At 35.1% G+C, this 16622-nt stretch overlaps 1 protein-coding gene across 1 annotated transcript in view; it reads left to right on the forward strand.

The window, feature by feature from the left end:
• LOC130228375 (WD repeat and FYVE domain-containing protein 3-like) overlaps positions 1 to 16622 on the forward strand; it is a 150845-nt gene that overhangs the window by 78380 nt on the left and 55843 nt on the right. The window contains 3 exon segments of the mRNA XM_056456805.1: positions 5818 to 5918; positions 13970 to 14188; positions 15078 to 15259. Of these exon segments, the coding sequence (XP_056312780.1) occupies positions 5818 to 5918; positions 13970 to 14188; positions 15078 to 15259 (502 nt within the window).

Below are 16622 nucleotides of genomic sequence, written 5' to 3' on the forward strand. Positions count from 1 at the left end.
TGGATAGATTGATGGGTGGATGGATAGATGGATGGATAGATAAATGGATAGATGGGTGGCTGGATGGATGGATAGATAGAAGGATGGATAGATAGATAAATAGAAGGATGGATAGATTGATGGATGAAGGTATACATGTAAAAAGCATATATAGATGGATAGATAGATGGATAGTTAGATTGATAGATATATCAATGCATAGATATAGTTGGATGGATAGATTGATGGGTGGATAGATGGATGGATGGATAGATAAATGGATGGAAGGATGGATAGAAGGATGGAGGGATAAATGTAAAGAAGCAAAGATAGATAGATGGATAGATGAATAGTTAGATTGATAGTTAGATAGATGGATAGATATAGATGGATGGATAGATTGATGGGTGGGTGGATGGATAGATGGATGGAGGGATAAATGTAAAAAAGCATAGATAGATAGATGGATAGTTAAATTGATAAATAGATGGATAGATATTGTTGGATGGATAGATGGATAGATTGGATGGAAGGATGGATAGAAGGATGGGGGGATAAATGTAAAGAGGCATACATAGATGGATAGTTAGATTGATAGTTAGATAGATAGATAGATTGATGGGTGGATGGATAGATAAATAGATGGATGAATTAATGGATGGGTGGCTGGATGGATAGATAGATAAATAGAGGGATGGATAGATTGGATGGAAGAATGGATGGAGGTATAAAGGTAAAGAAGCACATATAGATGGATAGATAGATGGATAGATAGATGGATAGTTAGATGGATGGATAGATATAGTTGGATGGATGGATAGATGGATAGATAAATAGATGGATGGGTGGCTGGATGGATAGATAGATAGATAGATGGATGGATGGATGGATGGATGGATAGATAGATAGATAGATAGATAGAAGGATGAATAGAAGGATGAATGGATAAACGTAAAGAAGCATGGATGGATGATTATATGGATAGAAGGATGGAGAGATGGATGGATGATTACATGGAGAGATGGATAGAAGGATGGAGGGATACATGTAAAGAAGCATAGATAGATGGATAGAAGGATGGATAGATAGATAGATGGATGGATGGATGGATGGATAAATGGATAGAAGGATAGAGGGATGGATATAAGGATAGGTAGAAGGATGGAGGTATAAAGGTAAAGAAGCATAGATAGATGGATAGTTAGATTGATAGATGGATAGATATACTTGTTTGGATAGATTGATGGATAGATGGATGGATGGATCGATAGAAGGATAGATAGATAGATGGATGGATAGAAGGATAGATGGATGGATGGATAGATGGAAAGATATAGTTAGATGAATAGATAGATTGATGGGTGGATGGATAGATGGATAGATAGTTAGATTGATAGATGGATAGATATACTTGGATGGATAGATTGATGGATAGATGGATGGATCGATCGATAGAAGGATAGATAGATGGATGGATGGATAAATATAGTTGGATGGATAGATTAATGGGTGGATGGATGGATAGATAAATGGATAGATGGGTGGCTGGATAGAAGGATAGATGGATGGATGGATAGATGGAAAGATATAGTTAGATGAATAGATAGATTGATGGGTGGATGGATAGATGGATGGATAGATAAATGGATAGAAGGATGGAGGGATGGATATAAGGATAGGTAGAAGGATGGAGGTATAAAGGTAAAGAATCATAGATAGATGGATAGTTAGATTGATAGATGGATAGATATACTTGGATGGATAGATTGATGGATAGATGGATGGATCGATCGATAGATGGATAGTTAGATTGATAGATAGATCAATGGATAGATATAGTTGGATGGATAGATTGATGGGTGGATAGATGGATGGATGGAAGGATGGAGGGATAAATGTAAAGAAGCATAGATAGATAGATGGATAGTTAGATTGATAGTTAGATAGATGGATAGATATAGATGGATGGATAGATTGATGGGTGGGTGGATGGATAGATGGATGGAGGGATAAATGTAAAAAAGCATAGATAGATAGATGGATAGTTAAATTGATAGATAGATGGATAGATATTGTTGGATGGATAGATGGATAGATTGGATGGAAGGATGGATAGAAGGATGGAGGGATAAATGTAAAGAGGCATACATAGATGGATAGTTAGATTGATAGTTAGATAGATAGATAGATTGATGGGTGGATTGATAGATAAATAGAAGGATGGATTAATGGATGGGTGGCTGGATGGATGGATGGGTGGCTGGATGGATAGATAGATAAATAGAGGGATGGATAGATTGGATGGAAGAATGGATGGAGGTATAAAGGTAAAGAAGCACATATAGATGGATAGATAGATGGATAGTTAGATTGATAGTTAGATGGATGATAGATATAGTTGGATGGATGGATGGATAGATAGATAGATAGATAGATAGATAGATAGATAGATAGATAGATAGATAGATAGATAGATAGATAGATAGATAGATAGATAGATAGATAGATAGAAGCATGGATAGATAGAAGCATGGATAGATCGATAGATGGATGGATAGATCGATAGATAGATGGATGGATAGATAGATAGATCGATAGATAGAAGGATGGATGGATGGATGGATCGATCGATCGATCGATCGATCTATCGATCTATCTATCTATCTATCTATCTATCTATCTATCTATCTATCTATCTATCTATCTATCTATCTATCTATCTATCTATCTAATGATATGGATGGATAGAAGGATGGATAGACGTATGGATGGATAAATGTAAAGAAGCATAGATAGTTGGATGGATGGATAGATAGATAGATAGATAGATAGATAGATAGATAGATAGATAGATAGATAGATAGATAGATAGATAGATAGATAGATAGATAGATAGATAGATAGATGGATAGAAGCATTGATGAATGGATAGAAAGATAGAAGCATGGATGGATAGATAGATAGATAGATAGATAGATAGATAGATAGATAGATAGATAGATAGATAGATAGATAGATAGATAGATAGATAGATAGAAGGATGGATTGATCTATCTGTCTGTCTGTCAGTTTATATGTCTGTCTGTCTATCTATCTATTTATGTGTCTATCTATCTATCCTTCCGTCAATCCATGGATGGATGATTTGATAGATAGGTGGATAGAAGGATGGAGGGATGGATAGAAGGATGGAGGGATAAATGTAAAGAAGCATAGATAGGTGGATATTTTTATTGATAGATTACTATTATATACTATTACTATATTAGATAGATGGATAGTTAGAAAGATAGATGGACAGATATAGTTGGATGGACCGATGGATGTATAGATAGATAGATAGATAGATAGATAGATAGATAGATAGATGGATGGATGGATGGATGGATGGATGGATGGATGGATGGATGGATGGATGGATGGATGGATGGATGGATGGATAGATTGCTGGATGGAGGTATAAAGGTAAAAAAGCAAATATAAATGGATAGATAGATGAATAGTTAGATTGATAATTAGATGGATAGATATAGTTGGATGGATGAATGGATAGATTGATTGATGATAGATAGATAGATAGATAGATAGATAGATAGATAGATAGATAGATAGATAGATAGATAGATAGATAGATAGATAGATAGAAGGATGGATAGAAAGATAGAAGCATGGATGGATAGATAGATAGAAGGATGGATTGATCTATCTGTCTGTCTGTCAGTTTTTATGTCTGTCTGTCTATCTATCTATTTATGTGTCTATCTATCTATCCTTCTGTCAATCCATTCATCCATCTTTCTATCCACATCTATCTATCCATCCATCCATCCATCCAGCCACCCATCCATCCATTTATCTATCCATCCACCCATCAATCTATCCATCTATCATCCAACTATATCAATCCATCTAACTATCAATCTAACTATCAATCTATCCATCCATCCATCTATGCTTCTTTACATTTATCCCTCCATCCTTCTATCCATCCCTCCATCCTTCTATTCATCTTTCTAACCATCCATCCATCTAACTATCTATGCTTCTTTACATTTATCCATCCATACGTCTATCCATCCTTCTATACATCCATATCATTAGATAGATAGATAGATAGATAGATAGATAGATAGATAGATAGATAGATAGATAGATAGATAGATCCATCTATCTATCTATCTATCCATCCATCGATATATCCATCCTTCTATCTAGATAGATAGATAGATAGATAGATAGATAGATAGATAGATAGATAGATAGATAGATAGATAGATAGATAGACAGATAGATAGATCCATCTATCCATCTATCCAATGACATGGATGGATGGATAAATATAAAGAAGCATAGATGGATGATTTGATAGATAGGTGGGTAGAAGGATGGAGGGATGGATAGAAGGATGGAGGGATAAATGTAAAGAAGCATAGATAGGTGGATATTTTTATTAATAGATTACTATTATATACTATTACTATATTAGATAGATGGATAGTTAGATAGATAGATAAATATAGTTGGATGGATGGATGGATGGATAAATAGATGTATGGGTGGCTGGCTGGATGGATGGATGGATGGATAGATAGAAGGATGGATGGGTAGAAGGATGGAGGGATAAATGTAAAGGAGCAAAGATAGATGGATAGTTAGATTGATAGTTAGATAGATAGATAGATTGATGGGTGGCTGGATGGATGGATAGTTTGATGGATGGATGGATCTCCGTCCGTCTGTCCGTCCGTCCGTACATCCATCCATCTATCCAATGACATGACCACATCAAAATGGTCTATAGTGTAAATAATTAAGTGAAGTTAAATTATATAGACTGTATTACATTGTTTAATTTTTATTTAATAGTGTATTATTTAATTGTTCATTAATTTTTAAGATCTTTTTTGAAGAGTTATTTGACTTTACCTCTTACTGAATAATATTTCCAAATACACAAATATTGTCAATGGAAGGTTTCTCAGATGTAGCTCACTTTTTTTTTCCTCATGACTTCATAATGTACAACTTTTTATATTTTTTAACATGTAACTTCTCCTTTCACCACAGTAAAGCTCAAAGTGTCTTCTTCCCAATGATACATAATTGGTGTTTGTAGCTTACTGGAGTCAGGAAATGTTAATGTAAATTTAATGTAAATTTAAAGTTAGGTGCTGGCTAACAGGTTAAAAAAAATGTCCCCAAACTGAACCCTTCCCCACACACTTCCATGTCTGTTAGGAGTGTTAATGTTTCACAGTTTTGGCGTGGACTGTTGTTTGTGTGTGTGTGCGTGTGTGTGATGTGAGCTGTTTTTTTTATGCCACAGCTTTTTCAATATTAAAACGACATAAGAAGCTTCCTTTGTTTGGGTTAATTAGCCTCCACAGAGACGTGTTTAGCTGTTTTGAGTGACACTGTGTGTGTGTGTGTGTGTGTGTGTGTGTGTGTGTGTGTGTGTGTGTGTGTGTGTTTTATTTTAATGAATGACAGAATGTTTAATGAAGTAGAGACTGACAGGAATCTTGCATTGGTTTGCAGCCACTTTAATTATCTGCTTCAGAACATGTAGTATTATTTGCTAGTGTTTGAATGTGTTTTATCAGTGGATGTTTGTAATGTTTTGTAAAGGGTGTAATTCATTGGTGTTATGGAGAGCGCGCTCTGTCAGTGTTACATAAAGCACGACACCCACAAATAAACATCCACATCTCCTCTTTAGCCGCCTATGTGAAATGTTTTCCACAATTTTATGACACGAGACGAGAATAAAATGTGCAAAATGTCTGACACGCTGCCAGAATTCTTGATTAATTTGATTTTTTTATCGTCTCTCTACAGCTGTTTGTTTTTGCCCAGTTTGGCCCCTCACAATGCACCGTCCAGCAATGCCAACACATCTGGAGTGAGTGACGGGGCTGTGGTCAGCGGCATGGGAAATGGTATGTGCTTACAAACACACACACTTCCCCCCCATCCCCTGTGGTTTACACAACAGCAGCCAGCAGCTCCCACTCTTTGTAAATCTTTTATTAGAATAAAGCCCAAAGTGTGAAGAAAATGTGGAGGAAATTTTGGAGTGTGCTGCAGGTAATGCATCTATTAGGATAATGATAATGTACAGCGAGCAGCTCATTAGCACAAAGTGCACCTCATCGTGGTGATTACAATCCCAGAAGCAGAGTAATGATCAGCTTTTGTATATTAACTCACTTAATAGTCAGAAACGCACTAAATGAACTAATGTGTCATGGTCCGGGATTTCAGTTGATATCATTTTATCTCAAATCGTTTGTGTTATTGAATTGAATGTGGCCTTCTATCTTAAATTAAAAAACAGTCAGTTTAATTAGCCATTTTATTAGTCTGTTTAAATATTACTCATTCTTAACTTTAGTGCAGTTCGCAATATGAATATACAACATGCATTTATTTATGCTGTTAATTTTTTTAATTATTTAATCTGTAATTAAATTCTGAGTGTTTCTGGCATTTGAAATCATTAGGATTAGTGCATGATGCCTGAATAAAAGCAGAATTATTTTCATACCAAAATCCCCTGAAATTTTTGTGAAAATAGCATGTAGAAACCATTTCAAATAACAAACAGATCATTTGAAAAGAAAAAATATATATATACAATTTTTTTATTATTTGCTAATTGTATGTATTATTTTGTTTGTTTGTTTGCTCAGCCTGTGAATATCATACAATTTGTGGATTTATTATACAACTATTATACACCTTGTCCAATGTTATTAAAGGTGCAGTAGATCTGTGGTTCCCAACCTTTTTTAGCTTGGGACTCCCTTTATCCCCCAAAAATATTGTAAGACCCCCCTCAACATTTGATGATATTATCACTCATATAAGTTTGCAGTAAGGATGACAAAAATGTTGTTTTCAAACAAACGGTATGTTTATTACTTTATCTAAATATGTTTATGCACAAATAATAGCCTGATGTGAAATATAAAAGCAAAACATCAGTAGGTCATTTGTAACTGAAAAACGTAAGCCTTTGGCCTTTAACTTGGCCCTATATTAGTCCCTATATTATTTTATAAAGTTTCTTTACAGTAGCTTTGACATCCCTCATCTCATTTTGGGTGTGTGTAGCAATTCTTTTGCCTTTCTAAAGTCAAAAACTGCTATGGGCTTGTCGCGCTATTGGGGATGAGTCGTCTACAAAAATCGTATTAATTTGGACGCCTCATGCATACGTTAGCAAGAACTTTGATGCAGATAATACACTGTGGCTGGGTTAGAGACTCTTTGCTTAGAGAAAATGGAATAAAACCATAGTTCAGGTAACTATCTTAGTATTTACGGAATTTTTTGTTTCCAGTATTGCTAGCACTGCAACCCGAAATGTTTGGAGCTTTCTCACCTTAGTCCAGTATTTTTGGGTCATTACTATTAGCTGCTGAAGGTGAATCAGTGAGACTCAATCTTTTTTGTGGAGGATGAATTACAAATTGTCCATTTTTTGGGGTAACCAGGGGATAAAATGAACTAAAGCAACATGATCATTCTCCTAATTGTTCACTGCTAAAAATTTTTTTTAAATATGATAAGACCCCCCACAGAGCTTGCTGAGGCCCCCTTGTGGGCCGGGACCCCCCTGTTGGGAACCGCTGCAGTAGGTGATCTGCTAAAATACTAACCATTCAGCATAATATCTTTGAAACACAGTCCTTCGCCTGCCGTCCAAAGCCACGCCTCCTGAAATCACGAGCGCGCACATTAAAGATGACAGAGACCCACTAGATCATGTCATTCGCCAGTTAGAAAACTTCACAGTACTTTATAATACTGCAATTCTGAATGAAAAACTGTATTATTTCTAGCACATATTCAGTTGTGTAGCAAGCAAAACTTGTCATAATGTGAAATATTTCATGCAAGGATCGATGTTCACGTGCTTTGTCCTAAAGCAACTACTGTATTCTTAGTGGTTGAGCCGGCGGCATGCAGGAATTACACTTATTACTAAGCCATACTTTAATGCTATTTCAGACCAAATATTCAGAGGAGCATGGTAAACAATATCAGGAGCGCGTCACAGGCTGTCATTTTCCTAAAATGAATCAATGTGAATATAAAACCAACTTGACCTCAGTAAAGCAGTCTAGGCGTAATAGTGCTGTTTACTGGTGTTTTGTTGTTAAACTAAATAAAAATCTACATTATTGATGCTGTAAAACTAAGAACAACACTTCTGTGTGTATAACCTGTTAATAAAAAAGCAAAATCTACATAAGCGTTGCGTGACTAAAATAGTTTTTAAACATAACATTCATTCATTCATTTTCTTTTCGGCTTAGTCCCTTTATTAATCTGGGGTCGCCACAGCGGAATGAACCGCCAACTTATCCAGCGTTTGTTTTATGCAGCGGATGCCCTTCCAGCTGCAACCCATCACTGACCGCCAACTGACCCAGCCGAGGCTCGAACCAGTGACCTTCTTGCTGTGAGGCGACAGCACTAGCTACTGCGCCACTGTGTCGCCCATTTTTAAACATAACATTTCCTGTCTAAATTAAATACTTCAGACATGGTGTCATTTTTTCCAGCGTGAAAAAGTAACTCAGGCAGGCAGATCTGCGTGAACGGGTTGACAGACTGCTTGATGTTGACAGACTACTTATCAGAATTATGGAATTGTCGGCTCGACAAATTTTAATTGAATATTTTTTAGTCTTATGCCTTACCCAGAATATAAAAATACATAGAAATACATTTAGATCATTTACTTTAATCAGTTATTTGGAATGTGAAGAGACTTTCAACCAGCACAACAACAAATGTTTCTGAAGACAATCACCTACTACACCTCTAAAATATTTGTGCTTTTCTAAATACATCTGTGCCATCCCTAGCTAGGGAATTAAAGTGATGTTTGGAGCATTCGTGTGTTTTCTGCAAATTTAATTGCAGAACTTTTGCAAGTGTAGTTTAGATTTTTATAATCATTCATGTCAGCATGTTCTTTTAACCTCACTTTCAGGAGTGTGAAGGATTACTACACAATTCGTCTGATGATAAGCAAGCATTGGTTTTCCATTATATACAATATAAATTTACATATTCAAATAATAACAAATGGATCTTAAACAAGCATCTGACTAAAAAATAAACTGCATCATTGTTAATATGAATGTATATTTCAATTGCATAAAACTGAAAGGAGTACCATTTATCTTTTACTTGAAGTGTTCATGTATTATAGACACTTTCTGTGCAATACTAAAGAATGTAAAAGCAGCTATGGTAGTGTATTGAAGTCAAATTTTGAATGACAAGTAGGACTACTTTAAATATTTCATGTTACACTCAACTAGAGGTGTAGATGAAATTGGCCACAGGGTGTCGGGAGAGAGAAAAAGAAAGTGAGAAATGCACCATGAATGATTAGTGCTAGCGATACCCCTGATTTAAATCACAGATTTCTGGAATAATTAATGATTGCCTCTCATCCTGCTCTATATATTTTTTCTTGTTCTTCCAAAAAATTTTCTATTTCTGCATTAAAGGGTAAACTCCACACCCCGATGACATAGGCATACAAATTTGTTTTACAGTTTATTTATTTGCCACACAAAAGTGTTCTATATATGATTATAGTTGAACAACTGAAGCCACATGAAATGTTTTGGTTCCTTTCCTGGACTTTGAACATCTCTGGATCATTGCACTCTATGGAGGCTCTCAATTTTAATAAAAAGGACCCAACATTTTCTTCCAAAGACGAACAAAGATTTCCAAAGATGAATAAAGGTTTTGGGGGATTAGAGCAACATGAGTCTAACTTATTAATGAGATCCAATTCATTTTTGGGTGAACTAACCATTTAACTGGTTCGCTTCACATAAACTCAAGAGTGTACATACACTAGGCTATCTAAATTATGCCCAAGAGTATCTGACCCCCAAATCCCTGTATGTCTTTTATACTGTTATATTTTACTCATAGTAACATAAGAAAAAAGTATTAGTGTAGTAGTGTTGACGTATGTACAGTATACATACACATACATATATTTTACATGTATTATGACCTATATTGAACTACTGCCATATTTTATTTATTTATTTTTTGCTTTATTAGGTTCATCTTAGGTCAGACAGAATATAACACTGTAAATAAAATATACATAATATTGATACATATTATAAAACATGGCATAAAAATCATGCACTGATGCAATTCACCAAACCAGAAATGATCAAGAAAACATAATTATACACTAAGTTTGTATATAAATAATAAGGTCAAATATCACATATAAACACAAACAAATACACACGTAAGATAACAGAAAAAATAATAAAACAAACAATAGAAAAAATAAATGAAATAATATAAAATTATACAAAGGAAAAAAAAAACAAATAAAAAATTGGTGCCTCCTTAAAAATTTGTTGAAAAATGGCTCCAGACTTTCTGGAACTGTTCTGGCTTTTGTTTTATTGCAAACCGAATTTTTTTCATTCTAAGAGCAAGAAAAAACACAATCCATTGCTTATAAGAAGGGGGGAACCGCTGACTTCCAATTCATAAGGATAAGTCATCTAGCCAGTAAAGTTGCAAATGCTACACTATCAGCCTGTAATGAATTCAACATATTGATAATGAAAAAACACCTGAAGATTGTCCTCAAAATCAGATAGTTTCAAACAAGACCAGAAAGTATGTAACAGTGTGGCTGGTTCGGTTGTGCAGCGAAGACAAGTTGGGTCAAGATCAGCAAATATTTTATTCAGTTTAGTTCTAGACCAGTATGTTTAACAACTGTCTTGTTTGGAAGATGTGAGCCAGAGCACGGTTCCAATGGGCTCATGTGCTGTACGCGTGTAGTGTGAGTTCAAAGTGTACCTGAGTGTAAAACCAATGATGCAACGTCACACCACAGCTGCGATCATTTTGTTTTTTTTGTATTGTGCCGCAGTTCCTAGAGAAACCGATTTTTAATGAGCAAACAGTGGACGTGGCTTATTTTTTTTCAACCATGGGCTGAATGGATGTAGTAAAGCAGGCATTTCGTTTAGAAATATCGGGGAATGTTTTTTAGAAGTGTTATTACAACCTCGCAGACACCTCCTGCTCACCATTTCTGTTTGTTGTCTAAATTGACAGTTGAACCAGCAGTGGTTAAGTATGTTAGCCATGCCCATTACCTCAAAACCACACAATCTGATAAATTCACTGAAAACAAACAGGAAGTGCATGTTCAGATTTCAATTAAAGATTAGAAGGGAAAACTATTTTTTTTTAATGACATGCACAGATGAATTATTCTCCACAAAACTAGCAATGTGAGCTTACAAAATTATATGGTTAGTTTTGATTTCTTGGGAACTTTAAGGGACTGTTCCTCATAGATTCATAACTCATTCTTACTTGTCAATGAACGGGAACTGTCATAGTCTATCAAAGATGCGAACTCCTCACTGCACTTCAGCTGCCACCTTCAGCAAACCCCCTAACATGCAGCACAATGACTTAAACATTTATGAGCGTCACTGTGTCCCAAACGACTCAAAATAACTTGTAGTGCTGAGCGAGAGCCTTTCTCTACCTGTTTTCTTCTAAACATTTGAAGCGTGATTGGGCTTGGAAAGTAAAGATGAAAAGTGGACTGCTGGGGGGAATGGCGAGCGGGGATAATCACACTCTGGCTGGGTTCAAGGTAAACGTGCCTAGTGTGAGTACACCCTCAGATGGATACAGAAGTACACCAAGGCCATTCCAGTATTTTCAGTAGTCACATGACGAATCACATGGTGCTAGTTAGCTATTCAAACTAGTATTGGCTATAAAAAGACCATTGGCTGATCAGAAGCATTTAATACAATGGGCTATGTTCAAATATTTGATATGGATATAAGTAGATTTTTGAAATGTGGGGTGGTGAAGGAGGGTGTAGCAGCTTGACAGAATTTCAGAAGCAAGTTGGCTTATGACAGCAAGAGCACAGAACCGTGACTGATTTTTTTTTTGCAAAGACAGCAGAGTCTAGAGGAAAGAAGAAGCACACTCAAACTTGACGGAGCTTGACAGAAATTGTTTGTGTGGCGTTGCTCCTGTTCGATTGCCACCGGCTCACAGCAGCCCTGAGTGGGTGTGCAAGTGCCTATGTAGTATTAATGAGGTGATTCAGGGCTCGCTGCATCTCCATCTCACTGCCTTCCTGTCTTTCTTTATTTTACTCTCTCTCTCTCTCTTTTTGTTCATCCTTCCTATTTCCCCTCCCTTATCTTCTCTCTCTCTCTTGAATGTAAATGGATGATTTCAGTATTTATAGATAGGCTCCTGCATCATATCCTCTGACCTATTTTAGTCGATGACATCATCATTTTTTGCTCAGAGAGTTTGGTTTAGATCCCTAGCCTTCTGGATTATTGCTGCTCTCTCTCTCTCTCTCTCTCTCTCGTTCCAGGGGTTTCCTGGGTTTAGGGTACCAGCCAAAGTGGATTTAGTGTGTCTAAGTAGCTTAGGCTGAATTTTCAAGAATGCAAGCTTGATGTAATAGATCATTAAGCAATGTCCGAGGAGATTTATCACGCGATTATGTTGGTACTCAAAGCACATTATAAAACTATAAATCAAATATTTGTTGACATTAAAAATAAATGTTAAAAATAACAGTAAACAAACAAAAAATGTAATAACGGTAAATCTAATTCAAGGATTTCCGAAATGCATGGTTTTCTAATGAATTGTTTGAAATTTGATCTTTATTTATTTAACAGGGACAATGCTCATTAATCAAATGTAAGACTGTAAATAAACCAGAGTTAGCCACAGGGCTAGTTTTCATCTGTTGCCCTCTGCCAGGCAACCTAAAATAAAAAAACACATTAGCACACATACAATAACAGTAAAGTTACATACAACAAAAGGATAAATTATATAATAAGAATTACATAAAAAGCTAAAGAAAAGAATTACACATGACTACAAACTCGATTTGCTTTTAGTCATTTCTCATCTCTTTGTGTTTAAATGTTGAATACTTTGTAATACCGCTTAAATCAATAGAAAAAGTGTCCCAAAAATGACTGGCTTTAACTGAGAAGACTAGGCTCCTCTGGTAATAGATCGTGTTGCTCGACCATTATTATTCTTGTGTGTCACAAACTCACGTAATGGAGGTGAAGCATATCAATTTAAAATTTTAAGTCATACAAGCATCAGCCAAATAATTCATATTATCAAAGCTCAATAAATAATATTTAAATAATGCATTGTATTATATTACAATGATGATACGTAATAGTATTCTGATCAAACACTTTAAGTGACTATTTATATACAATTTATTATTATATTTTATAATATTTATAGTATTTATATATTATTATATAATGTTTTTAATAAAGAAATGCATTATACTATATTTGACAGTAATGCTAATTATAATTCCATCGTGATATATACACTATAGACCATTTTGTGGGAATGTTCCACAAAAATATTTCACAACACGTTTTCATAATCACGAGAAGTGCTTTTTGAGCACCATAATCATGTGACTCTGAAAACCGGAGTAATGAATGCTAAAAATTCAGTTTTTCCTAAAAATGTAGATATTTTTAAATGTATAAAAAATTAAAACGGTTGATTTTTAATATATTTATTTTATATTTTTTATATATATATTTTATTTTTAATGTATTTATGTTCAAACAAAGGGAGTATATCATGGTGAGGATAAGAAACACAACAATTACTGCCTCTAAATCTTTAAACAGATGTGCAAATTGTACTGGTAAAAATGCATTGCTTTCTACATTTTTATCGTCAGTTTAGGATCAGAAAAAGAAAGGGATTTATCTGTTCTATATAATTGACAAAATTGCATTTATATAACGTTTGTTTTTAAACAGTAAGCATTGTTCTTCGTGCAGCACTGGAAAACTGTTATCTGTCAATCACAGTTTGTCAAACATAACTACAAATATTGAATGTGTTCATTTCATCTCCCCAGGCGAGCGTTTCTTCCCACCTCCCTCTGGCCTGAGCTACTCTACATGGTTCTGTGTTGAGCGCTTCAGCACACCGCCTCAGAGTCACCCGGTGCGTCTGCTCACAGTGGTGCGGAGGGCAACCTCGTCTGAGCAGCACTACGTGTGTCTGGCCATCGTGCTCTCCGCTAAAGACCGATCTCTCATCGTGTCCACCAAAGAAGAGCTGCTTCAGTCATATGGCAAGTGTATCCTGAACTTCCTGTGTTATGTTAATTTCAGCGAAATTTTAATACCGCTTTATTTCTGAATGAGATAAAAGTTTCAATATTTGCTTAGCTTTTTGCAGATTTAATGAGCGTGGGAAAAAATAGCAAATGTTCAAAATGCATGTTTTATATAGTTAAAAGTTAATATTATTAGCCCTTCTGTGTATTTTATTTTCCTTTTTCAAATATTTCCCAAATGATGTTTAACAGAGCAAGGAATTTTTCACAGTATTTCCTATATTTTTTCTTCTGGAGAAAGTCTTATTTGTTTTAGTTTGGCTGGAATAAAAACAGCTTTTAATTTAAGAAAAAAAAAACATTTTAGGGTCAAAATTATTAGCCCCTTTAAGCAATATTTTTTTCAGAATCTCTGAAGATTCTACAGAACAAACCACTGTTATATAATGATTTGCTTAATTACCCAAACATGCCTAATTAACCTAGTTAAATGTCACTTTAAGCTAAATACTAGTGTCTTGAAAAATATCTAGTCAAATATTATTTATCATAGCAAAGATAAAATAAATCAGTTTCTATAATTGAGTTATTAAAACTATTATGTTTAGAAAAGTGTTGAAAAAAAATCTTCTTTCCATTGAACAGAAATTGGGGCCAAAATATACAGGGGGGCTAATAATTCTGTCTTTAGCTGTATAGTTTTTTTTTTTTGTGAATGCTTAAAAATAATTCAGTATAGTTTGTATGCTTATTTTAAGTTGCCTGTGATGCCACTGTCTACTGATGGTAGACGGTTATGCCATTTTATTGCTGCGTTAAGAGGATGTTCCCCCTGAAATGCAGAGGAAAAGTTTTCTTTGTCTGTGGTTGGTGATGTGACATCATTTCCTCTGTCTCCTCGCAGTGGATGACTTCAGTGAGGAGTCCTCCTTCTATGAGATCCTGCCCTGCTGTGCTCGTTTCCGCTGCGCTGACCTCATCACCGAGGGACAGTGGCACCACCTGCTGTTGGTTATGAGCAAGGGAATGCTGAAGAACAGTATGGCCACCCTGTATATCGACGGCCAGATGGTCAGCACAGTCAAGGTGTGGTCCTGCTCCTGATGTGGACACCTTTGCTTTGTTTTGACTCCAGTTACGGAGATAATTACTGTGCCATTGTTATTTTTTTTTAGCACAAATGTCAGTTTTTTTCATCACCTTTTAACGATTTTAACCTGGCAGTTTTTACTTTAGTGTAGCTCAAATTAGTGTGATGAGGTTTTCCACCTGCTTTGCAGCTCAAACACCAAGACTACTGTTAAGCAATCATTGATCGGAACCTGTGTCAAACAATAGAACCACATTATTTGTTCTTTATCTCATTGTAACGCAGACAAATTATATGCAAAGTGAACACTTCCTAAGCAGGTAAAGCATTAACTTGTTACATTAAATTGAATGTTCTACACAAGGACTTTAGCTCCATCTGAGGGTCAGATTATCAATTTGAACCATTTAGGTAGGCCAAGAGGGTGGGGAATTGTCTCCATAAAATATTCAGTCAGTCTTAGTTGGTAACTACTATGTACACAGACACACACACACATACAAACACACAAACAATTGTGTGGACTTCCCATAGATATGATTATTTTTATACTTTACGATATTAATCCTTAACTATTATTATTTTCACTATATTCTATCCCCCACCCCTATACCTAAACTCAACCTCTACACAATAATCTGTTCCCCTCACTGTGATAAAAACAAATCTCTCCACAGGGTTAAAAAATTACTAGTGTTACTGTGCTTGTGTGTCTACACAATGGGGAATACTAAGTACAAAAATAAATGACATTGCCGTATCCCTCTAATAATTCAAATACACTATACTTGACTATATTAGTAACACATAAATAAAATTACACTTTAATTACATTTATTTTGAATGCAGGTAGTGTTAGAGATATAGGGCCTTCTAACACACCCATTTATGTTAAAACAATCTGATATTGTTTTGGTATTAGCAAGTTCTTTCACTTATTTATCCATTTCAGCTGTTAATTATTGGTCTGGGGCAATTGGTTCCTTGTGGACAAACTAATTATTGAAAAAAGTAATCAAGGTCTACTCTATGTATACTGTTTGCCCTTGGTCTAGACATGTATGATATGCAGGCCGGATTTTGCCCACATTCTGCCAATTACATAACTTTTAATTAAATTAAATATTAAATAGTTAATACATGTTTTGCCCAGATTCCCAATAACTTACATTCTGGATGCGACAAAACTAGCTGCAGATAAAGGATTGCTCAACCAAACAACTGATGTATTTGAAACCAAAGTAAACAAGTGAATGGGTTAAAAACAAACCTGTTTCTGTTTTAAAAATGTGTATATGCATATGTATGTATGTGTATATATACAGTATATATATATATATATATATATATATATATATA

Source organism: Danio aesculapii, chromosome 5 (assembly GCF_903798145.1).
Source record: "Danio aesculapii chromosome 5, fDanAes4.1, whole genome shotgun sequence".
Lineage (NCBI taxonomy): Eukaryota > Metazoa > Chordata > Actinopteri > Cypriniformes > Danionidae > Danio > Danio aesculapii.